This window comes from Geotrypetes seraphini, chromosome 7 (genome assembly GCF_902459505.1).
Source record: "Geotrypetes seraphini chromosome 7, aGeoSer1.1, whole genome shotgun sequence".
Classification (NCBI taxonomy): Eukaryota; Metazoa; Chordata; class Amphibia; order Gymnophiona; family Dermophiidae; genus Geotrypetes; species Geotrypetes seraphini.
In genome coordinates, this window is record NC_047090.1 from 176,961,194 (window position 1) to 176,986,621 (window position 25,428).

At 46.2% G+C, this 25,428-nt stretch overlaps 1 protein-coding gene across 2 annotated transcripts in view; it reads left to right on the top strand.

The window, feature by feature from the left end:
• The window catches only part of TTC7B (tetratricopeptide repeat domain 7B), a 416,190-nt gene that overhangs the window by 214,949 nt on the left and 175,813 nt on the right, over positions 1-25,428 (top strand). For both annotated transcript variants that reach the window (XM_033951913.1, XM_033951914.1), the window contains exon 15: positions 8,214-8,374. In XM_033951913.1, the coding sequence (XP_033807804.1) occupies positions 8,214-8,374 (161 nt within the window). The remainder of the gene's footprint in view (positions 1-8,213; positions 8,375-25,428) is intronic.

The window sequence follows — 25,428 nt, forward strand, 5'->3', positions numbered from 1 at the left end:
TGATCTAATCTAATCTAAACCTTAGGTTTGTATACCGCATCATCTCTACATTCGTAAAGCTCGACACGGTTAACAAGAGTTAGGGTAGAAAGGAACTCCAGTGGAAGGAAGAGGCAAAATGAAGAGAAAATTTAGAGGACTAGAATAACCAGAGAGGGAGGAGGAGTTACATTTTTTGAGAATAACCAGGTTTTCAGATGTTTACGGAAGAGTTGGAGAGAGCCAGATTCCTAAGAGGGGAGGTAAAGTTGTTCCAGAGCTGGGTGATTCTGAAGGGGAGGGAAGAACCTAGTTTTCCTACAAGGGAAACGCCTTTTAGAGAGGGAAAAGAAAGTTTCAGTTTTTGGGTGGATCTACCAACAATAAAAATACTAAACATATACCCCCCTCTTTTACTGTTTATTTATTTATTTATTCTATTTTCTATACCGTTCTCTCAAGGGAGCTCAGAACGGTTTACATGAATTTATTCAGGTACTCAAGCATTTTTCCCTGTCTGTCCCACAATCTATCTAATGCACCTGGGGCAATGGGGGGATTAAGTGACTTGCCCTGGGTCACAAGGAGCAGCATGGGTTTGAACACACAACCCCAGGGTGCTGAGGCTGTACTTTTAACCACTGCGCCACACTCTCCCGATTTAGCGCGCGCTAAGTGCTAATGCACCCATTATATTCTATGGGCGCATTAGAATTTAGCGCGCCTTAGTAAAAGACCCCCCATATTTCTTTATATATATACCGAGTGCACCTCTTCTGTCCTCCAGACCTCATTCCATTCCCCAACCAACATCTCTCTCTGTCCCTCCAGGAGTCCAACTTTTCTTTCTCTCTCCTTCACCCCTATTGGCAACATGTCTCCCTCTCTCTCCCTCCCCTGTTATGTTTGTGCATCTCTCTGTTCTTCCTCAGGGTCTTTCCCCCTCTGTCTGCACCTTCCATAGTCCAACATCTGCCCCCTCTCTTGTTTTAGGTTTCTCCTTCTCTTTATCTTCCTTCTGCTAACATTTTGAGTCCTCCCACCTTTGGTTCAGGTCTTTGTCTCTCTCACTCTCTCTTCCCCCTCCCCAGAGTCTGGCATCTCTCTTTCCTCGGTTCAGGGTGTTTCCCCTCTCTAACCCCTCTAGTAGTCCAGGATCTGCCCTATCTTCCCCCTCCCTTTTGGTACAAGGCTGCTTTCCCCCTCCCCTCCTTAAGGTCCTTTTGTGTCGTCGTCCCCCCCGATCCAGCATCTCTAAAGCAACCCCCATCCCACCGGGGCCCTTGCGATGGGCACAGCCTTACCTCCGCTGCTTCCCGCACACAGTGACTGTCAGGATCTCAGACCTTCTGATTGCAACTGTCCTCGTCTCCGTTCTTCCCTCTGGGCCTATCACAGTTGAAAGTTAATTACGGCTGCTTGCAGAGCAAATGTAGCAGGCTGTCGCCGGCCTCTGTAGCACGTTCTCTCTGCCGCGGACCCACACCTCCTCTAACGTCGGGAGCGGGACCGCAGCAGAGGGAATGTGCGACAGAGGGTTTGCTCTGCAGGCTGCCGGAATTAACTTTCAACTGTGATAGGTCCAGAGGGAAGAACGGAGGATGCTGAGGGGGAAGCGTGTCATCTGAGCGCAGAGCGCCCGGCTAAAAGATGCTAAAGACGCTAGGTAGAACACTGGCTCAGCGATCTACCGGCATTGCCTTTGCGAGTGACGGGTAGATCACGATCGACATTTTGGGCACCCCTGCCCCGCGATCGACATTTTGGGCACCACTGCCCCGCGATCGACATTTTGGGCACCCCTGCCCCGCGATCGACATTTTGGGCACCCCTGCCCCGCGATCGACATTTTGGGCGCCACTGCCCCGCGATCGACATTTTGGGCACCCCTGCCCCGCGATCGACATTTTGGGCACCCCTGCCCCGCGATCGACATTTTGGGCGCCACTGCCCCGCGATCGACATTTTGGGCGCCCCTGCCCCGCGATCGACATTTTGGGCGCCACTGCCCCGCGATCGACATTTTGGGCGCCCCTGCCCCGCGATCGACATTTTGGGCACCCCTGCCCCGCGATCGACATTTTGGGCACCACTGCCCCGCGATTGACATTTTGGGCACCCCTGCCCCGCGATCGACATTTTGGGCACCCCTGCCCCGCGATCGACATTTTGGGCTCCCCTGCCCCGCGATCAACATTTTGGGCACCCCTGCCCCGCGATCAACATTTTGGGCACCCCTGCCCCGCGATCGACATTTTGGGCACCCCTGCCCCGCGATCAACATTTTGGGCGCCACTGCCCCGCGATCGACATTTTGGGCACCCCTGCCCCGCGATCGACATTTTGGGCACCCCTGCCCCGCGATCGACATTTTGGGCACCCCTGCCCCGCGATCGACATTTTGGGCACCACTGCCCCGCGATCGACATTTTGGGCACCACTGCCCCGCGATCGACATTTTGGGCACCCCTGCCCCGCGATCGACATTTTGGGCACCACTGCCCCGCGATCGACATTTTGGGCACCACTGCCCCGCGATCGACATTTTGGGCACCCCTGCCCCGCGATCGACATTTTGGGCACCCCTGCCCTAAATAGTCTCACCAAAACCTTGTTGTTCATTCTAGCCTGGCACAGGATATATGATCAAAAGTTCAAAATTGTAGGAATGAGAGCCTACAAACAATTCGTGCTCTGTCTTTGTTGCATGCTGTGCTTAAGCTGAAGAGCCTTTCAAAGAGTTCAAAGGATAGAAGTAACCAGGAAACATTTCACAAATGGCTGCAGACAGGCTGCACTAGATTTCAGCAATGCCCCTTGTAACTGAAACTGCAGGAGCTGGAGTTAGTTTAGGATGAAAAATAATTTTTTAGGCTGCACTTAGACCGAGGCATCTCAAATAATGACGCCAGTCAGTAACTCAGCCAGCTTGAGCCCTCCTGTGCATTTTAATGTCTTTTTAACTTTTGGGGAGGTTGCAAAGATATGCCACTGCGCCTTGTTCATTTCCTGTGAATGACTTGAATCTTGGCACAAGCCTTTTTTTTTTTCTCTCTATCCCTTGTTTCAGGATGCCAGACTGTTCTTTCTCATTTCACTGGCGATCTGTCACTGTATGTAATTATATTGCTGAAGTTTGTCTTTCTTTTTTTTTTTTTTTTAAAGATCTGAAGCCTTTGTTTGAGTATTGCAGAATTTGCAGCTGCTTCTCATTATTTTCTGCCAAAATTGAATCCGTAGCTGTGTTATCTTTTCATTTGATTTTCAGGGATCGTGTTTGCCTCTTTGTGCTGCACTTACTCTGCCCTCTGACTTTTACTTGAATCAGTTTGATTTTTTGCATGCTTTCCCAATAAAAATGCTCAAGCTGAGATTATACAACCATAAAAATAAAAGTTAGAAACAAATCAAAACAATGACTACATCCTCTTAATAATATTGAAATACAAGAAAAATTTAAACAAAATAACATTATAATTAAATCAATCAAAACAGTAATTTGCAAAGTATGAAGCCATACAATAAAGAAGTAATTTTTTAACTCACCCCCTTTTACAAAACCTTCGAACAGTTTTTAGGAATTCTATGATTGTTAGAGATGTCACCGCTACGACCAGCGCTAAAAATCTCGCTACGGTTTTGTAAAAAGGGGGGTTGTAAGGCATTATATATGCTTTAAGTGGTAAAATATGTCCCCATTTGTAAGATTCTAATCATTAATGTTTGTATATGGCCTTTTCTGTTGCAAAGACATAATAATAATAACTTTATTCTTCTATACCGCCACAGTCGAATGACTTCTAGGCAGTTCACATCGAAGAAGGCTGGACAATCAGCGAATTACAGTATGCAAGAAGTGAGGGTACAACTTATTACATAAGAAATAGATAAAAGGAAAATATGAATCTTAAGTATGTAGTATAGATTTCTTGTATGCAACCCAAGGAATAAAGCTGGACAATCTGCAAATTTTAGGATAGAACTGGACAATAAGGAGAATTGCAGGATGAAGCAAATTACAGAGTAATGCGAGTTACAGAATAAAGTGAATTACTGGATAAGCAAATTACAGAATAAAACTGGACAATTCGCGAATTACAGGATGTGAGTAGTGAGGTACAACTTATTTACAAGAAGTAGTTGAAAGGAAAAATGAATCTTAAGTATGTAATTTAGGTCTTATGGGTGCAACTCAAGGAATAATGCTGGACAGTCTGCGAGTTGCAACAATACAGAAAGTGAGGGAACAACATATTACACAGAAATTGACAGAGGGAAAATATAACTTTGTAAATGGTGAGGCTTCTGTTTAGGAGATGAATTTGTCAAACATAGGATTCTTTACTGAAACTGTTGTGCTCCTCCAGTTGCAAACTATGCAGAAGGGTATTTCTCATATCTTTCAACCCTTCCTCTTCACCAATGGAGAATTAGCTCCCTCTTCAGTTTTTCCTTCTGCAAGCGAACTGAGAATGTGTGTTCTTGTCTGCTCTGCTTCATTTTATTATTTTCGGATATTCTAATCTAATCTGTATGGCTTTCGTGCCCAGAAGTCCCCTTTTTGGGGCTACTTTGCCGGGGAAAGGATGCGGATCCGCCAGGGTGGGCTGTTGCTCTTAGGCCAATCTCTTAGAATATCTGTGGAGCCAGCCTGTTTTGTGATCCATCGAAAGCTCAGGGTCTGTTCCTCTAGGAGCTTGCTTGCCTGCTGATTTATCAGAGGCTTTGAGGCTCTGAGTATCAGAGCCAGCTACATATAATCTCCCCCAAATGTGCCACGTGGATTTACGGGGGTTGGAGTCTTTGATCAGAATCCCTTTGACTGGCAGTCAGAAGATTTCCAGTGGTGGATTTGTCTTTCTAGTCTTCTGAATCAGAAATCCTTTCCCGGGGGGTGGGGGGGGGGGGAGAGAGAGAATGGACATCATGAAAAGGTAGATTTGAGGTTATCTGGAGATAAAGTTAGGTTTCCCCACCTCTAAAACCCCCTTTTTCTGAATTTTTTGAGTTTCAGTGAAGCTCCCATGGGCAATTTTTGGTGTGATTTTATTGGTGGTGACTGTCTTGGATTTTTACAATCGTTTTTTCAGAAGCTTCCATCTGTTGGATCATCTGTTATGGATTCGTTAGGCCAAATTTGCCCCTGTATGATGCCATCTTTACCAAGTTTTGTCAGCAGAAGAGCAGCCATATTCCACGTGCTGTGGGGTGCAGGAGAGAGGGGCAGAAGCTTTGGGCTCAGCCTCCTTGGAGTTCTCCAGGACAGGAGAACCCCAGAAAGTCCAGCTAAGAGGGATGAAATCCCATTCAGCAGCCGTAAAACACAAGGGTGCAAAATGCAAGCGCGTAGAGGCGGTAGAGATCCAATTTAATTGCATGCGCATCTGAGGATGGGCATGCACTTTTGCACGTAGAAATGTGTGCATCATTTATAAAATTAGAGGGATAATGTGCATTTTCCATCCATGAGCCTCAATTTGCTTCAGTAACTCCATATACCTAAGGTATGATGCACAGGGTGAGAGAACACCATGGCAAAGACTCACCTCTGCCTGTCTAGAGGGTGGGTTGCTCCTTTTCTGCTTTCCTGCCTGTTGTGGTTGGACTGAGAATAATGCCAAGCTAGTGACCCAAATACTTTTTTAATTTCTTTTTCTACATGATAACATAGTAAAGATGGCAGATGGGTGCCTGACAAAGTGTCAAGACTTGAATCTGCCACTCCACAGTAGATGATATGCAGTAGCGTTGCTGTGCAATTTATTCAACAATCCTAAAAAGTCTGTGCGATGGCTCGACATGCACGTGTTTTGGCCAATATGGCCTGCCTCAGGAGCCTTATGCAAAATATTCAGTCACTTGAGTGGTGTAGCCTACAATGAATGAAACACCTTATCCAAGTAGAGACTGGCATGGTATCTTCATTAGAATTCCTAATACTTGGATGAGGTGTTTCATTCATTGGAGGCTACACCACTGAAGTAACTGAATATTTTGAACAAGGCTCCTGAGGCAGGCCATATTGGCCAAAACACGTGCATGTCGAGCCATCGCAGATTTTTTAGGATTGCTGGATAAATTGCACACCAACGCTACTGCATATCTCCACTGTGGTTTGTTTGTTCCTGCTTGGATTGTGGAGAACTTTCTCCTGGTTTTTCTGATCACTCCACAGTAGGCAATACATGATTAATCCAACAAAGTTTCTAAGCAGCAACAAAATACTAATTTCAGGCTTAAGATGTCTTTCCCTCCCCCAGAGATTCAGAGCACTTGCTCTCATAGCGTATGATGTGACGTATACCCTGCCCTTTTGCGCTATGCATGACTTACGATGACAAAGTCTTAGTAGAAGATTTGTATCCTTCCTTTAGAAAATCTTCATGAAGCACTAGCGGTTTTAGCGTGCGCTAGACGCTAACGCCTCCATTGAGCTGGGGTTAGTTTTTTCGCGTAACGCAGGGGTTAGCGCGCTCTAAAAATGCTACTGCAGCTTAGTAAAAGGAGCTCTTAGTGCAAGGCACAATGACATGGTGACAGAATTTGACCCCAGGGAAACTACCCCGTGCTGTTCTTTAGTCTTATCTCTACGCCAGTATTCTTCAGTGCAAGGCTTGAGGATCAGTGGTTTTGCCCATTCGCACTCTGATTCTTCCCTCTCCTGAAAGAATGACATGGGGACAGGGCAGGATTAATTCCTCGAGGGCCCCTAGGCACACAAGTACACTGGGCCCCCTGCCCCGCCCCACTCTACCATGCGCCCAGGTGGAAACAGGAAGCTGCATCAGAGGGAAGATTTGGGCAAGCAGCACCGCTTGCACACTTACAGTTCCCGTTGCCTTTCTTACCCGTCTTGCTTGCTTGTCTTACTTTCCATTGATGGGGGGGGGGGGCGTGTTGCCGATCGGGGTGGAGCCTGCGTTGCCGATCAGGGGAGCCCGCGTTGCCAATCGATGCTGGAGGGGCCCATCGCCGTTTGGAAAAAAACAATGTTGATGCCCTCCTTCATCGGGCCCCCCTGACCATTTCGAGCCCTAGGCACGTGCCTACTTGGCCTATTGGTGAATCCTGCCCTGCATGGGGATGGTTTCCCGCGGTTATCCACGGAGACGGTGACAAATTCTGTCACCATGTCATTCTCTAAAAGGGATTCCTTTACTGGCCAAATCTCTCAGACTTTTTAAAGCTATAAATAAGGGACCCGATATGCAGCACCATTTAACCTGCCAGGAACAGCTCAAGATGGGTAAAATAGTATTTATCCGGCTAAGCTCCATTGTTTCAGCATGAGATGGTCGCTAATTGTTAGTGCCTAGCGGTTAGCCAGCTATGTTGCATGATTTAAAGCATTAGCTGGCTAAACTTAGCCAACCAGCTCTGAATATAGACTTATCAACTAAATTTATAGTGGCCAAAAATAAACTGGCATTGAATATCCGGACTCAGAGCTGGCTCCGAGAGTCAGCCTGGCTAACTCCTGTGGTCTGAATATCAGCCCCAAGGACTTTTTAAAAGTATTAAAACCTTAGGGAGGGTGGGGGATGTGCTGTAGTTGCCTTGTGTACATTTTGTGCTGTTTTTGCAGTGTTTGGTTGTCTGTATAATTTTCAATAAAAATATTCAAACATTAAAAAAAGTATTAACACCTTGTCCAGTATCATGTACACTACCAGCTATATACAAAAAAAACCAAACAAATGTAGGACTTCTTGAATGTTGTATTGAAAAACTGGAAAATCTGAAATTTTCCAAATGCAGATATCTGTGGGTTAATAGTGAACCTAGTTTGCATGTTCATAATGGCAGTATTTATTATGTGGCAAATATGGTGAATGGACTATTTATTGGCTATGCTTGCTGACCACGGATGGATCAGTGGTTGAGGACAGCTGTGCTGAGGTCATACTTCTTCAAGGGAGACATTTTCTGAGAAAGCTAGCAATGGTAGGAGTCAGTGCAGGGCTTGCGAGCCAGAATAGGCTTACAGACCTCACCCTTTTCTCCTGCTGGAGGGGGGGAGGGCGTGTGAGCAGATGCCAGCTGGCAATCCCTGTGCCAATTCCACCTCTGACTGCCACCAGTAGCAGCTGAACCCAGAGCCAGTTTTGAACGAATGAGGTGGTAGGTGTCTGCTGGTTTGGAGTCTAAGTCTTTGCATTAATTGAATCACAGGCGCAAAGTGGAATTGCAAGATTTTGTTAACTCCTTATCTGCTGGTTATATTTACCTGTCAGATACCAGAAGCTTTGGGATATGTCCGTCAGTCTCTTCAGCTGCAGGGGGATGATTCCAACTCTTTGCATCTTCTGGCACTCTTACTGTCAGCACAGAAACATTATCACGATGCCCTCAACATCATTGACATGGCTCTCAGTGAATATCCAGAAAATTTCATGTAAGTATGAACTAAAAAGTATCCTGTGGTTTTAGAAGCAGTCTCTCGTTGCACGATAGTATGAGATATAAGCATTTATGCCAGCAAGGGGTAAAAAGAAATTAATGAGCAGGATGTATTTGGATCTGATAGTAAGGATGAAATCAAAGAAGCCTATTGCTCTGGAAACCACGTATACATTTACCATCATAACTATTGATGACTTATTCTAAGACACACAGTAGTAATGCCTGGCATCATTAGATGAACAGTATCAATATGTGAGCAGCTGTTTATTAAAAAGATTGCTGTTTTGTCGTAAGACTAATTGTAAGTTTTATGTTACCGTATTTTTCGCTCCATAAGACTCACCTGACTATAAGACGCATCCATCCGTAGAGGAGGAAAAACCAAGAAAAAAAATTCTGAACCAAATGGTGTACCCTGTAACCCCTCTGGTGGTCTAGTGGTAGGCTGGGAGAGGGTACAGGGCACGTTTAATGGTGGACACGTCTAATGGTAGGCACGTGTAGTGCCAGCCAGCCCCCAGCCAGTGCCAAACCAGCCAGCCAATTCCAAGCCAGCCAGCCAGCCTTAAGGCATCCAGCCAACTAGCCAACCCACCCCAAGCCACCCAGCCAGCCCCAAGACAGCCAGCCCAAAGGCAGGCAGGCAGGCACACACAACCCCACGGTACCTTTTTTTTACAATCCCGGCAGTCCAGCGTGCTTTCCGCACTCCTGCCTTGATTCCCCTGCTCTCTTCTGGCAGCGTCAGCAGCACAATGGTGCACAAGGCAGGTGCGCTCTTTTTGCATGCCTGCTTGGTCCCTCCCTGCACTCTGAATGGCTGCCTGTCAGTTTTCGCAGGACGAGAACAGACAGGCAGCCATTCGGAGTTCATTATTGATAGTGATTAAACTAGCAGTCCAGCACAACATTTTACTCTCTAATTTCAATATTAAGATACTGATTGGGATACATTGAAGACAACTATGGTGGTGACGCTGGAGGACCTTGTTGGACTAGCACAAAACCGACTTCTTTTTGGATCTGTAATTCATCAAGTCGCTAGTACTCAAATCTGAGTTGATGGCACCTAACACACAGTTTTAAACGACTTGGAATCTAGAGGAGAAATGACAGCAGTCTGGGGTGGTATTAATGGACAAGGTCAGGGCTGTAGATACAGGGGTTGTTAGTGAAGGTGGTTACTGCTGGGGTTGTAGGATTTGCTGGTGCAGATGGTCAGATTCATGGCCACAGGGATTGTGGGGGAAAGTCCAAGTTTCCAAGTTTATTATAAGATTTGATAAATCGCCTATTCCAGGTTCTAAGCGATGTACATCTATAAGTTACAAAGTTAGGGTAAACATACAAACTAAAAGAACTTAATATTAAACAAGTTAAAATAACATAAAATCACATGACTAGACAAAAGCAACAAGACTGATTAACATGTATGATCAAAGAAGGGTAAAATTATGGGGAGAAATACAATTCAATATAAAAGAAACATTTAAGGTTAAAAACATTAGGAAAAGGGGAGAAATTTAATATAAGATGTAAAAAAGAAAAAATTCAATTAGTCACTAAAAGCGTCTTTGAAAAGGAATCCCTTAAGTTTGCTCTTAAATTTATCTAGCATTCTTTCCTCTCTCAAATAAATTGGCAAGGCGTTCCAGGCTAGAGGAGCCGTAACTGAAAAAATGGAGTGACGTCGTGTACCAATAACTTTTAACGACGGAACAACTAATAAGTGTTGTTCAGTTGATCGTAATACTCTCGAAGTATTATAGGGGATTAAAAATGTATAAATAAATGCTGGAGTTTTAAAAATTATAGATTTGAAAGTGAGTAAATTTAATTTGTATATTATGCGATATATAACCGGCAGCCAATGTGCTTTCTCAAGCAAAGGCATAACGTGATCGAATTTCTTAGTGTTTTCAATAATTTTAATCGAGGCATTTTGTATACCGTATTTTCGCGGATATAACGCGCACCCGTGTAAAACGCGCACACGGGTATAGCGCGCAGAAACCACACTTGTATGTACGGAAACTTTTGTATACAGCGCTCATGGGTATACCGCGCATGCTGCCCGACTCTCTGGCCACCCCGACTCTCCTTTCGCCCTCCCCGATTCTCCTCTGGTTGCCCCGACTCACCGTTCACCCGCCCTGACTTTCGGTGCACTGCCCCGCCTCTCCGTGCGCTGTCCCGACTCTCCGTTCACCTGCCCTGACTTTCCGTGCACTGCCCCGCCTCTCCGTGCGCTGTCCCGACTCTCCGTTCACCTGCCCTGACTTTCCGTGCGCTGTCCCGACTCTCCGTTCACCTGCCATGACTTTCCGTGCACTGCCCCGCCTCTCCGTGCGCTGTCCCGACTCTCCGTTCACCTGCCATGACTTTGAAGGTCTGCCTGTCCCCCTTGAAGGTCTGCCTGTCCCCCTTGAAGTCCTGTCCCCCCTTGAAGGTCTGTCCCCATCCTGAAAGCCTGATGCCCCCCTCGACGTCCGATTCTTCTCCCCCCTCGGCAGGACCACTCGCACCCCCATCCCGAAGGACCGCAGACTCCCCGACAATATCGGGCCAGGAGGGAGCCCAAATCCTCCTGGCCACGGCGACCCCCTAACCCCACCCCGCACTACATTACGGGCAGGAGGGATCCCAGGCACTCCTGCCCTCGACGCAAACCCCCCTCCCCCCCAACGACCGCCCCCCCCAAGAACCTCCGACCGCCCCCCCAGCCGACCCGTGATCCCCCTGGCGACCCCCACGACCCCCCCACCCCCCTTCCCCGTACCTTTGGTAGTTGGCCGGACAGACGGGAGCCAAACCCACCTGTCCGGCAGGCAGCCAACGAAGGAATGAGGCCGGATTGGCCCATCCATCCTAAAGCTCCGCCTACTGGTGGGGCCTAAGGCGCGTGGGCCAATCAGAATAGGCCCTGGAGCCTTAGGTCCCACCTGGGGGCGTGGCCTGAGGCACATGGTCGGGTTGGGCCCATGTGCCTCAGGCCGCGCCCCCAGGTGGGACCTAAGGCTCCAGGGCCTATTCTGATTGGCCCACGCGCCTTAGGCCCCACCAGTAGGCGGAGCTTTAGGATGGATGGGCCAATCCGGCCTCATTCCTTCGTTGGCTGCCTGCCGGACAGGCGGGTTTGGCTCCCGTCTGTCCGGCCAACTACCAAAGGTACGGGGAAGGGGGTGGGGGGGTCGTGGGGGTCGCTAGGGGGATCGCGGGTCAGCTGGGGGGGCGGTCGGAGGTTCTTGGGGGGGGCGGTCGTTGGGGGAGGGGGGTTTGTGTCGAGGGCAGGAGGGCCTAGGATCCCTCCTGCCCGTAATGTAGTGCGAGGTGGGGGTAGGGGGTCGCCGTGGCCAGGAGGGTTTGGGCTCCCTCCTGGTCCGATATTGTCGGGGAGTCGGCGGTCCTTCGGGGTGGGGGTGCGAGCGGTGGGGGTGCGAGCGTCCTTCCGGATGATGAATCGGGCGTCGGGCGGGGTGTGAAATATGTAAAAAAAATTTTGTATACCGCGCTCAGGCATATAACGCGCGAAGGGTATGCGCGGTACGTAAAAACGCGTATAACGCGCGCGTTATATCCGTGAAAATACGGTAATTTGTAAGCGTTTGATTTCTTTTTGGGCTATTCCTTTAAATAAGGCTTTACAATAGTCAATCTTTGAAATAACTAAGGAGTGTATCAATATATTCAGGGATTTGGGGCATAAAAATTTTTTCATTGAGCGAACTTGACGGAGACTATAGAAAGAAGATTTCACGACATGACTAATATGATCGTGATATGTTAGTTTTTCGTCAAAAATAACTCTGAGAATCCTGATCTTATGAATAAGTTTCAAAGAAATGCCTTTAATAGATATTGGACAGGAAAGGGTAGAATTGTCTTTCCAAGGGAATAGCAGTACATTTGTTTTGTCAATATTTAGTGCTAATCTATTTATTTCGAGCCAATGATGAATCTGTTCAAGTTTGGTATTAATATTAGTTATTTCTGAAGAACTGTTGGGATCCAGGGGGTGAAGAAGTTGTATGTCATCCACATATGCGAATACGGTAAAACCAATAGACTGACAGAGGGTCATGAGGGGAGCCAGAAAATTATTGAATAAAAGAGGAGATAGGATAGAGTCCTGTGGAATTCCATAAGGAACTGAAAAACTTTCCGAAGTGGTGTTATTAAAGCTAACTGTAGAAAAGCGATTATCAAAATAAGAGTGAAACCAAGAAAGTACCTGATCTGATATACCGATAGATTGGAGTCTATTAAGTAAAAGAGTGTGATCAATGGTATCAAAGGCCGATGAGAGATCAATTGAGATCAAAAGAACAGATGAATGATGGTCAAGATGATATAGTATGGAAGAAGTCATGCCAATCAAAGAGTGTTCTGTAGAGTGATATTGTCGGAAGCCTGTTTGATTAGGATGAAGGACATTTGTCATTTCTATGAATTCTGAAATTTGGTTATATACTATCTTTTCTGTCAATTTGGCTAAGTAAGGAATATTAGCTATAGGCCTATAATTTGATTTTTCTTCAGAGCTAGTCTTTGGGTTTTTTAAAATAGGACGAATAATGGCTTTTTTCCAATCTAATGGCATGATACTTTGCTGCTGTGGTTGCAGGATTTGATGGTGGAGAAGGTCAGATTCATGGCCACAGGGATTGTGGGGGAAAGTCATCGCTGCTGTGGTTGTAGGATTTGATGGAGGAGAAGGTCAGATTCATGGCCACAGGGATTGTGGGGAAAAGTCATCGCTGCTGTAGTTGTAGGATTTGATGGTGGAGAAGGTCAGATTCATGGCCACAGAGATTGTGGGGGAAAGTCATCGCTGCTGTGGTTGTAGGATTTGATGGTGGAGAAGGTCAGATTCATGGCCACAGGGATTGTGGGGGAAAGTCATCGCTGCTGTGGTTGTAGGATTTGATGGAGGAGAAGGTCAGATTCATGGCCACAGGGATTGTGGGGGAAAGTCATCGCTGCTGTGGTTGTAGGATTTGATGGTGGAGAAGGTCAGATTCATGGCCACAGGGATTGTGGGGGAAAGTCATCGCTGCTGTGGTTGTAGGATTTGATGGAGGAGAAGGTCAGATTCATGGCCACAGGGATTGTGGGGGAAAGTCATCGCTGCTGTGGTTGTAGGATTTGATGGTGAAGAAGGTCAGATTCATGGCCACAGGGATTGTGGGGGAAAGTCATCGCTGCTGTGGTTGTAGGATTTGATGGTGGAGAAGGTCAGATTCATGGCCACAGGGATTGTGGGGGAAAGTCATCGCTGCTGTGGTTGTAGGATTTGATGGAGGAGAAGGTCAGATTCATGGCCACAGGGATTGTGGGGGAAAGTCATCGCTGCTGTGGTTGTAGGATTTGATGGTGGAGAAGGTCAGATTCATGGCCACAGGGATTGTGGGGGAAAGTCATCGCTGCTGTGGTTGTAGGATTTGATGGTGGAGAAGGTCAGATTCATGGCCACAGGGATTGTGGGGGAAAGTCATCGCTGCTGTGGTTGTAGGATTTGATGGAGGAGAAGGTCAGATTCATGGCCACAGGGATTGTGGGGGAAAGTCATCGCTGCTGTGGTTGTAGGATTTGATGGTGGAGAAGGTCAGATTCATGGCCACAGGGATTGTGGGGGAAAGTCATCGCTGCTGTGGTTGTAGGATTTGATGGAGGAGAAGGTCAGATTCATGGCCACAGGGATTGTGGGGGAAAGTCATCGCTGCTGTGGTTGTAGGATTTGATGGTGGAGAAGGTCAGATTCATGGCCAAGGGATTGTGGGGGAAAGTCATCGCTGCTGTGGTTGTAGGATTTGATGGAGGAGAAGGTCAGATTCATGGCCACAGGGATTGTGGGGGAAAGTCATCGCTGCTGTGGTTGTAGGATTTGATGGTGGAGAAGGTCAGATTCATGGCCACAGGGATTGTGGGGGAAAGTCATCGCTGCTGTGGTTGTAGGATTTGATGGTGGAGAAGGTCAGATTCATGGCCACAGGGATTGTGGGGGAAAGTCATCGCTGCTGTGGTTGTAGGATTTGATGGAGGAGAAGGTCAGATTCATGGCCACAGGGATTGTGGGGGAGAGTCATCGCTGCTGTGGTTGTAGGATTTGATGGTGGAGAAGGTCAGATTCATGGCCACAGGGATTGTGGGGGAAAGTCATCGCTGCTGTGGTTGTAGGATTTGATGGAGGAGAAGATCAGATTCATGGCCACAGGGATTGTGGGGGAAAGTCATTGCTGCTATGGTTGTAGGATTTGATGGAGGAGAAGGTCAGATTCATGGCCACAGGGATTGTGGGGGAAAGTCATCGCTGCTGTGGTTGTAGGATTTGATGGTGGAGAAGGTCAGATTCATGGCCACAGGGATTGTGGGGGAAAGTCATCGCTGCTGTGGTTGTAGGATTTGATGGAGGAGAAGGTCAGATTCATGGCCACAGGGATTGTGGGGGAAAGTCATCGCTGCTGTGGTTGTAGGATTTGATGGTGGAGAAGGTCAGATTCATGGCCAAGGGATTGTGGGGGAAAGTCATCGCTGCTGTGGTTGTAGGATTTGATGGTGGAGAAGGTCAGATTCATGGCCACAGGGATTGTGGGGGAAAGTCATCGCTGCTGTGGTTGTAGGATTTGATGGTGGAGAAGGTCAGATTCATGGCCACAGGGATTGTGGGGGAAAGTCATCGCTGCTGTGGTTGTAGGATTTGATGGAGGAGAAGGTCAGATTCATGGCCACAGGGATTGTGGGGGAAAGTCATCGCTGCTGTGGTTGTAGGATTTGATGGTGGAGAAGGTCAGATTCATGGCCACAGGGATTGTGGGGGAAAGTCATCGCTGCTGTGGTTGTAGGATTTGATGGAGGAGAAGGTCAGATTCATGGCCACAGGGATTGTGGGGGAAAGTCATCGCTGCTGTGGTTGTAGGATTTGATGGAGGAGAAGGTCAGATTCATGGCCACAGGGATTGTGGGGGAAAGTCATCGCTGCTGTGGTTGTAGGATTTGATGGAGGAGAAGGTCAGATTCATGGCCACAGGGATTGTGGGGGAAAGTCATCGCTGCTGTGGTTGTAGGATTTGATGGTGGAGAAGGTCAGATTCATGGCCACAGGGATTGTGGGGGAAAGTCATCGCTGCTGTGGTTGTAGGATTTGATGGAGGAGAAGGTCAGATTCATGGCCACAGGGATTGTGGGGGAAAGTCATCGCTGCTGTGGTTGTAGGATTTGATGGTGGAGAAGGTCAGATTCATGCCAAGGGATTGTGGGGGAAAGTCATCGCTGCTGTGGTTGTAGGATTTGATAGAGGAGAAGGTCAGGTTCATGGCCACAGGGATTGTGGGGGAAAGTCATCGCTGCTGTGGTTGTAGGATTTTATGGTGGAGAAGGTCAGATTCATGGCCACAGGGATTGTGGGGGAAAGTTATCGCTGCTGTGGTTGTAGGATTTGATGGTGGAGAAGGTCAGATTCATGGCCACAGGGATTGTGGGGGAAAGTCATCGCTGCTGTGGTTGTAGGATTTGATGGTGGAGAAGGTCAGATTCATGGCCACAGGGATTGTGGGGGAAAGTCATCGCTGCTGTGGTTGTAGGATTTGATGGAGGAGAAGGTCAGATTCATGGCCACAGGGATTGTGGGGGAAAGTCATCGCTGCTGTGGTTGTAGGATTTGATGGAGGAGAAGGTCAGATTCATGGCCACAGGGATTGTGGGGGAAAGTCATCGCTGCTGTGGTTGTAGGATTTGATGGTGGAGAAGGTCAGATTCATGGCCACAGGGATTGTGGGGGAAAGTCATCGCTGCTGTGGTTGTAGGATTTCATGGAGGAGAAGGTCAGATTCATGGCCACAGGGATTGTGGGGGAAAGTCATCGCTGCTGTGGTTGTAGGATTTGATGGAGGAGAAGGTCAGATTCATGGCCACAGGGATTGTGGGGGAAAGTCATCGCTGCTGTGGTTGTAGGATTTGATGGAGGAGAAGGTCAGATTCATGGCCACAGGGATTGTGTGGGAAAGTCATCGCTGCTGTGGTTGTAGGATTTGATGGTGGAGAAGGTCAGATTCATGGCCACAGGGATTGTGGGGGAAAGTCATCGCTGCTGTGGTTGTAGGATTTGATGGAGGAGAAGGTCAGATTCATGGCCACAGAGATTGTGGGGGAAAGTCATCGCTGCTGTGGTTGTAGGATTTGATGGTGGAGAAGGTCAGATTCATGGCCACAGGGATTGTGGGGGAAAGTCATCGCTGCTGTGGTTGTAGGATTTGATGGTGGAGAAGGTCAGATTCATGGCCACAGGGATTGTGGGGGAAAGTAATCACTGCTGTGGTTGTAGGATTTGTTGGTGGAGATGGTCCTGGCTGCAGAAATGGTCAGTTAGAGAGATCAGTGTCATGGCTGGGGGGTTGTTGGTATCTTTAGACCTTAATATGCCCCTTCTTCTGTTTTTTTCTCGCTCCTGTAAAATGTTATTACACAGATAGTGTCCAAATGATATAAGAAGTAAAGGCTGCCTTAACATTACATTATTAAAATGATAAAATATGTAGTTTCAACTATTATTTTGAAATCTAACTGCTGTCATGATTTATAATGCCACCAGAACCCCCTCTTCCAATTGCCCATCACAAATATATTCTGTGCACCTGAGAATAGTTGTTTGTGTGTATGATATACTAGAGCTCATTTAATCTTGCTTGGCAATTTGTGCCTTAAGGATCTCTCCCCTTTCTCTTCAAGAAGAAAACAAGGTGTGTTTCACTCATAAATTTATATCCTGTGCCTTAATAATCCGGAACGAATCTGCCCTAATTGGCACCTTTGAATAATCTTCCTGTAACACTGAGAAGTATAAATTGAACACCGTCAGCAGGACAGGCACATATTAAAGCCGAGTCTGTTCATAATTTTAGCAGAAAATGGACAGGCGGCAGTTCTGATTTCACCTGCTGCCTTACAAGTCACCTGAGGGCTGCCCAGGTTGGTTTATTTAAGGTGCCAGCAAATCTCACTTAGTTCTAGACCTTTTTTAAACTGTTGGTTGTTCATTCTTATTTTGGTTTCGTTCTGGTTTGGCACAGGTTGTCATTATTGTTCTTCTGCCCTTTTGGCTCAAGTTGTCCGTCCATTCTGTCTTTCATAACGTAATCAGTTTGTTTTGTGTCTTTTAAATTGTACCTATTTTTAATTATTGTAGATCACCTAGGAATTTAATAGGCGTTCAAATCAAATTTTATTAAAAATTGAATGATAGAGACTAGCCTCAGTAATAAAGACATTTTTCTTTAAAAAAAAAAATCAAAGTAAAGAAACAGAAACATGACAGCAGATAAAGGCCAAATGGCTCATCTAGTCTGCCTATCTGCAGCATCCACTATCTTCTTCTCTACCTAAGAGATCCTAGGTGCCTATCCCACGTTTTCTGGTGCCTATCCCACGTTCCCCTGGTGGAGCGGGGGGGGCACGCATGCGTGGAGCAGCGGAGCGGGCTTGGGTCTTCGGTCGGGTTTGCTTGGGGGTGCTTCCGCATCGGGGCTCCGTGGATGACGTCACCCACCTGTGAGAATATCTGCCTGCTGTCCCTGGATAACACCTGTTACGGTAAGTAACTGTGCTTTTCGGCAGTTGGAACCCAAGCACAGTACCGGGTAAAGCTTTGGATTCTCGCCCAGAAATAGCTAAGAAGAAAAAAAAAAAAAATTTAAATTGAATCAGGTTGGGCAGACTGGATGGACCATTCGGGTCTTTATCTGCCGTCATCTACTATGTTACTAAGTCTTTATCTCCACTATCTCTAGCGGAAGACTATTCCACACACCAATCAACCTTTCTGTACAATAGTATTTCCTTAGATTATTCCAGAGCCTATCACCCTATCTTAACTTCATCCCAAGCCCTCTCTCTCTCTGGAGTTTCTTTTCAATTGAGAGAGACTCACCTCATGCGTATTTATGCCACATAGATATTTAAACGTCTTTATCATATCTCCTCTCTCCCACATTTCCTCCAAAGTATACATATTGAGATCTTTATTTCTGTCCCCATATGTCGTATGACGTAAACCACCGACTGTTTTAGTTGCCTTCTCCTAAACCGACTCCATCCTTTCTGAAAGTGTGGTCTCCAGAATTGAACACAATATTCTAAATAGTCTCACTAGAGTCTTATACAGGGTCATCAATACCTCCTTTTTCCTCCTAGCCGTTCCTCCCCCTAAGCCCCCTAACATCCTTCTAGCTTTTTTGCCTTTTCATCTTGTTCGGCCATCTTAAGATTATCACATACTATCACACCCAAGTCCTGCTCCTAATCCGTGCACAAAAGTTCTTCACCCCCCTAAACTGTACCATTCCCTCTGGTTTTTGCAGCCCAAATGCTTGACCTTGCATTTCTTAGCATTACATCTTAGCTGCCAAATTTCAGACCATTCCTCAAGCTTTATTAGGTCCTTCCTCATGTTATCAAGGGTGTTTGTTGCAGATTTTGGTATCATTCGCAAAGAGTCATATCTAAGCAGAAAGCCCTTCAGCAATATAACTTACAGAAATGTTAAAAAGAACAGGCCCAAGAACCGAACCTTGAGGCACACCACTGGTAACATCCCTTTCCTCAGAGCGATCTCCATTGACCATTTCCCTCTGTTGCCTTCCACTCAACCAGTTTCTAACCCAATCTGTCACTTTGGGGCTCATACCGAAGGCACTTAGTTTATTTATTAGACACCTGTGTATAACAATGTCAAAAGTTTTGCTAAAATCTAAATACATCACATCTAGGGCATTTCCACTATCCAATTCTCTGGTCACCCAGTCAAAGAAATTGAACAGATTTGTCTGACAAGACCTACCTCTAGTGAATCCATGTTGCCTCCGGTCCTGCAATCCATGTTGCCTATGGTCCTGTAATCCACTATTCTCTGTGTTAAAAGCATTTCCTTAATTTACTTACCATAGAAGTCAGACTAAGCGGCCTGTAGTTTCCTACTTCTTCCTTCTATTTTTGAGGAGAGGGACCAGATCTGCCCTTCTCCAGTCCTCCAGTACCACTCCCAATTCTAGAGAAGCATTGAAAAGGTCAGTCAGCAGAGCTGCCAGAACTTCCGTAAGTTCCTTCAGTACCCTCAGAAGTACAATATCGGGCCCCCATTGTTTTGTCCACCACACCTTCAAATAGGATGCAGCCTTTCCAGAGGGCTGCTACAAAATTGGTTAGTGGTCTTTGTTATAAATCAAATGGGGACACACTTATAGAGACCATAATAAGTATATTCTCGAAGGTATAGAGAGATATCTCTGTGGCATAAATGTACAGGAGGTGATTCTTTTTTTTCAAATGTAGGAAAACTCCAGAAGGAGAGGGCATAGGATGAAGTTGAGGTGATAGGCTCAGGAGTAATATAAGAAAATACTTCTTTACAGAAAGGGCGGTTGTTGCATGGGGGAAGCTTCTTCCCTCATCTCCTTCAGCCGAGGTCCTAGCAAAATTCTTCAATGATAAGATCTCTACCTTAAGGCGCTCCTTCCCGCCCGCAATCTCCTACAATTCTCTGGTGCCCCTCGAACCCAACCCCACCCTAGCTGTTCTCAACCCCATCCCTGCCGACAGATCCTGGACTGTCTTCGAGCTCATATCTGATTCTCAGACCCTTAAACTCTGCCTCAAGTTAAAATCATGCAACTGCATCCTGGACCCATTTCCCTCCTACCTATTTGAGAAAATCCCTGCACAGGCCATCACATCTCTTACCAAACTCATAAATTCTGCCCTATTATCAGGCCTATTCTCCACTGAAATGGGACACATCGCATTGACCCCTTTACTGAAAAAAGCTGACCTAGACCCCTCCATACCATCCAACTACCGTCCAATAGCAAATATCCCTCTCCTCACCAAACTGCTCGAGTCTATCATATCTACCCAGCTCTCTTCCTACTTAGAAAGATTCTCCATCCTCTTACCTTACCAATATGGCTTCAGACCCAACTTCTGCACTGAATCCCTATTGGCCTCTCTAATCTCTAAGGTTCAGCAACTGCATTCTCGTAACAAGTTTGCTGTCCTTCTACAATTCGACCTCTCCGCAGCTTTTGACGTTGTCCACCACGACACTCTAATTTTCCAACGCTCCGAGATAGGCATTAGCTCCATAGTTCTTGATTGGTTCTCCAAATTCTTGCGCTCCCGCTCTTACATGGTTAACATGAGCGGCACCTCATCCTCCCCCTGGACCCCGACTTGTGGTGTCCCACAAGGCTCACCCCTCTCCCCAATCCTCTTTAACATTTACATGTCCTCCCTGAAACTACTCCAACTATCCCCCCTTGAAACTCTTTACACTTACGCTGATGACATCCTCGTCCTCCTTGAGACCGACTCGAACCTCACTAACCTCTCCACGAACATATCCTCATGCATAAAGAACCTCCAATCCTGGGCATTCACAATGCATATGAAACTAAACGAGTCCAAAACAAAACTCCTTTGGCTCGGCCCAAAATTAGACCATCTACCTTCCTCCATCCCATTGTCCTCCGGCCCCCCATTACAGCTCGAGTTCTCAAGCAAAGTTCTGGGTGTCACCTTAGACTCTTCTCTATCCTTCAACGAACATCTCCAATCCCTGGTGAAGAAATGCTTCTTCAGCCTTCACATGCTAAGGAAAGTCAGACCCTATTTTCACCAAAAACACTTCGCAGTCCTAGTACAATCCATCATCCTCTCCAGATTGGATTATTGCAATTCTATCTACCTCAGCCTAACCAAGAAAAGCCTCCACCTACTTCAGCGGATTCAGAACGCCACAGTTAAGCTTGTTTTCGCGAAAAGCAAATTTGATCAAGTCTCACCACTCCTGTCTAAGCTCCATTGGCTCCCAGTAATCCCCAGGATCCACTTCAAATGTGCGTGTCTGGCCTACAAGATCCTACAAGGCATCCTTCCTGCCGTTATCCCTCTATCCTGGAACTCCCCAACCCCTACTTCCTCCAGATCCTCCCAAATTTTTAAACTATCCTTCCCTTCCATAAAAGGTATTTCCCATGCAGGCAAACTTGGGTCATCCCTCCCCTTTAAAATCACTGAGATCTGGAATAACCTCACCTCCCCACTCCGAACCTCAAGCTCCCTCCAACTCTTCCGCAAACACCTAAAAACCTGGCTATTCTCAAAACTGTAACACTTCCCCCCTCTTAGGCCTCTCACCTTCCCCCTTTACAACTAACTCTTTAATCTCTCCACTGTAGTTCCTCTCTCATCCTTCTTCCTGTAAACCGTGCCGAGCTCCGCATTCGTGGAGATGGTGCGGTATATAAACCCAAGGTTTAGTTTAGTTTAGTAGCATGGAATATTGCTACACCTTGGGTTTTGGCCAGGTACTAGTGACCTGGATTGGCCACTGTGAGAACGGACTACTGGGCTTGATGGACCATTGGTCTGACCCAGTAAGGCTATTCTTTTTTTATTTATTTATCATTTTCAAATTACAAATCAAGTGTCACTTGTACAGAAAGATAAAGATAAGCCAATGAGGCAATAAAGTATTCAATCTAACATCTCAAATATCAATAAAAAAAAAGGAAAATCATTATAGCTTAACTTCAACTCAAGTCCACAAATGGGATCCAAGGCATACATAGCAGAAACTTAAAAGAACATTTAACAAACTAAATTGCTATATAAAGAAAAAACAGGCCCTTTAGACTGAGACAAGATAACAAATAATCAGTTTCGCCCTCTTAATTCCCCTTAAGCCTGAGGTGCTGTAGACAAGAATGTTGTCAGCTGGCTTGGATCAAAGAAAACATATTTTTTCATACGATATTGTATCACACATTTACAAGGATGTCGAAGAAAAAAGGTCTCTCCCAAAGCTATAACCCCTGGTTTTAAAAGAAGAAATTTGCGTCTCCTTTTTTACTTATCTCGAGCCAGGTCTGGGAAAATCAATATTTTAAGTCCCATGAATTTTTTTTGTCTATTTTTAAAGAAAAGCCTAAGCAACCAGTTTTTATCTGGTGCTAAGGCTACTGTAATCAAAAGTGTCGCCGACATAGCCATTTCTATGTCATAAAGTTCCAATAATGCTGTAACATCAAGTGGTTGCTGGTCCCTTTCTTGTGGTCGTTGTTGTTCATCTCTTTTAATGGGTAAATATTAAGCCTGAGTAAGTGGTGGCATCATGTCTTCAGAAATTTCCAAAATTTCTGTCATATAACGTTTCACCATATCTCTTGGGGATATTGTTGCAACCCTCGGAGAATTAATTAATCTGAGATTATTATTTCTGGAGGTATTTTCTAAGGATTCCAGCTTCCTTCTCAAATTAATATTGTCCTTGATTAATGTTTCTCTACTTTGTTTAGAAACTTTCATTTCTTGGTGGATACTTTCTAGGGAACTTTTTGTGTCATCAGATTCAACTTTCAAGTTTCCCACCATAATCTCTTGGACTTTAAGTCTTTCTTCCAACTGACTCAGTTGGGGTTTAACTGATTTTGCCAAGTCTGCCACCAGATCCCAAAGGGAATCCAGGGTTACCTCTCTGGGTTTTTCAATATGAGAAGCATTTGTAAAATGAGAAGTCTCACCAGTTGATATCACCTCTTGAACAGCTCTGGTTCCGATTTACCCCTGCAGTTGTTGGACTCTCAGTCTCCTCCAAACTTTCCTGCAAACGAGAGTTTGTCTCCATTCTCCCCTCTCTGCTCTCTGTGGTCTCCGAGGGAGAGTACAGCCCATCCTCCGGTAGGACCTCCTCTCGTGGGGAGCTGGTAATCTGAGGAGGGGGGAGGTGCTCTGGTGTCGGGGCTTAGTATTGTCTCCAAGCCCAAGGAGACCGCATCCGTTTCGCCCCTCCAGTGCATCTCCAGCGGGTCTCCTGATGCCCGGGGTGTCTCCTGCATACGCCGAAGAAGCTCCTCAATGTTTCCGAACACCGCGAGGCTCCAGTGGCACTGCGTCCTCTTCGTTTCGGCATTGAAGGAAAGGCAGATATCCCGGACAGCAATTCAGAAGTTGTTTGAGGTGAGATTCCGCGGCGTGTTATTCAGCTGAAAGAGTCTGCGGCCATCTTGTAAGGCTATTCTTATGTTCTTATGGAATAATCTCCCGGTGGAGGTGATGGAAATGAAGACTGTATCTGAATTCAAGATAGTGTGGGACAGGCATAAGGGATCTCTTAGGGAGAGGAGGAGATAGCAGATGCTCTGGATGGGCAGACTGGATCTGCCGTCAGGTTTCTATGTTTAGTTTAGCTAGCTCCTCTCAAACACCATCCTCTGCAAATTGACTAGGATCTACCACATCTCCAGCCCTATTTGCTTTTGCCTTCTTCCTCTGTGTAATTTAGTCCCTTTCTTTCTAAGTCCAAGGCAAATCTTTGAAGTCCCTTTGTTGATGAGGCAGAATAGATTTAATAGACTTTTAAATGGTCCTCAGCTGCCATGCTTTCAAAATGTCTGTGTCTCTTCATGTGATACTGCAGCTAGGTCTACTAGCTCTACTATTCTCATTTTAAACAAAAAAAATGGCCTCTTTTGGCCTCAAAGTTTTACATTTTTCACGGTTATTGACAAACCTCAACACCACGTGATACGAATGATTTTCCCAACCTCAGGGCATAACTAGAATACCTAGCAGTTGATTAAGAAACCAACACGAAAGACCTGTCTGTACCCAACAAAGCATCGCTTCATAACCTACAACTCTAGGGGCCTGTTTTACAAAGCCACACTAGCGGCTGCCCCGCGGCAACAGCCCCGAAGCCCTTTAAATCTCTATGGGCTTTGGGGCCGTTACCGCGCTGCAGCCGCTAGCGTGGCTTTGTAAAACAGGCCCTAAGTAATGAGCCATAATCTAGAAAACTGTAAAGTCAAAGGAAGAGCTTTCATCTATTGCAGCCAGATAGAATACTAGTGTAAGGGCTTAATCTTTTTCAATGGCTGGACCTCCTCCACTGTGGAATATGTTGCCAGGACAGCTCTGCTTATATGAAAGAACGTAAGATTCAACTTAATAACTATTCAAGCTGTATCTTTTTGTGCAGGCCTAATTTGGAAGGAAAGTATTTCACCAAGGGTTAAGATTATTTTATGTAAATGTGGAAGGCCTTGAGCACAGAGCAAACTGGTGAGGGATTCTGCATTACGGGGTCCTTTTACTAAGGTGTTTAGTGTGCCTTAGTAAAAGGACCCCTATATTGTCTTTTGGTGCAATAAAGAATGTGTTATTAATATAATTGATGTTGTTTCTCTGTTTGTAATGGATATGATTTATTGTAAATATGCTGATGTAAACCACTAAGGCTTTAAGTGAGTTATAAAATTTTAAAATAAATATTTCAGGACTAGTATTTTAGCCCGTTACATTAAAGGGTGATAGAAGTGTGGTCAGCTCTCGTAGTCCCTTGCCGCCGCCCCCCCCTTCCCTTTCCGCGGTCCCGACTCCAGCAGCGTCTGTAGCACTGTACACACGCTGCTTCGGGGCCTTCTACGGCCCCGAAGCTGCGTGTATAGAGTGATGCAGACACTGCTGGAGTCGGCAGGTTTGGAGTCGGGACCGCGGGAAGGGAAGGGTAGGGGGGGGCGGCAAAGCGAAGAACTTACTTTTACCAGAGCAGGGAGTCTAGCGCTGGCGGCCAGTCCTGCCGGTGAGTGTAGTTAGGTGCTGTAAGGCTGGGGACCCGCGCTTGCGCACTCCTGCCACCACGGACCTACATCTCACGGAACAGGGAAAATGGAACACGCAGGTAGGAGTGCGCATGCGCGGCTAGGGTTTTATTATATAGGATTCCCCCACTCCGAATCCACACACATAGTCCACACAGTAATGTGCTTTGCGCCCCTCAATACCAGTGGATGTTGAAACCCCCTAAGCCAGTGGTCTCAGACTCAAACCCTTTGCAGGGCCACATTTTGGATTTGTAGATACTTGGACGGCCTCAGAAAAAAATAGTTGTCTTATTAAAGAAATGACATTTTTGCATGAGGTAAAACTCTTTATAGTTGACTAAGACTTAATAATAATATTGTCATTTATAGCTAAAGAGACATATGATCAAGAAAC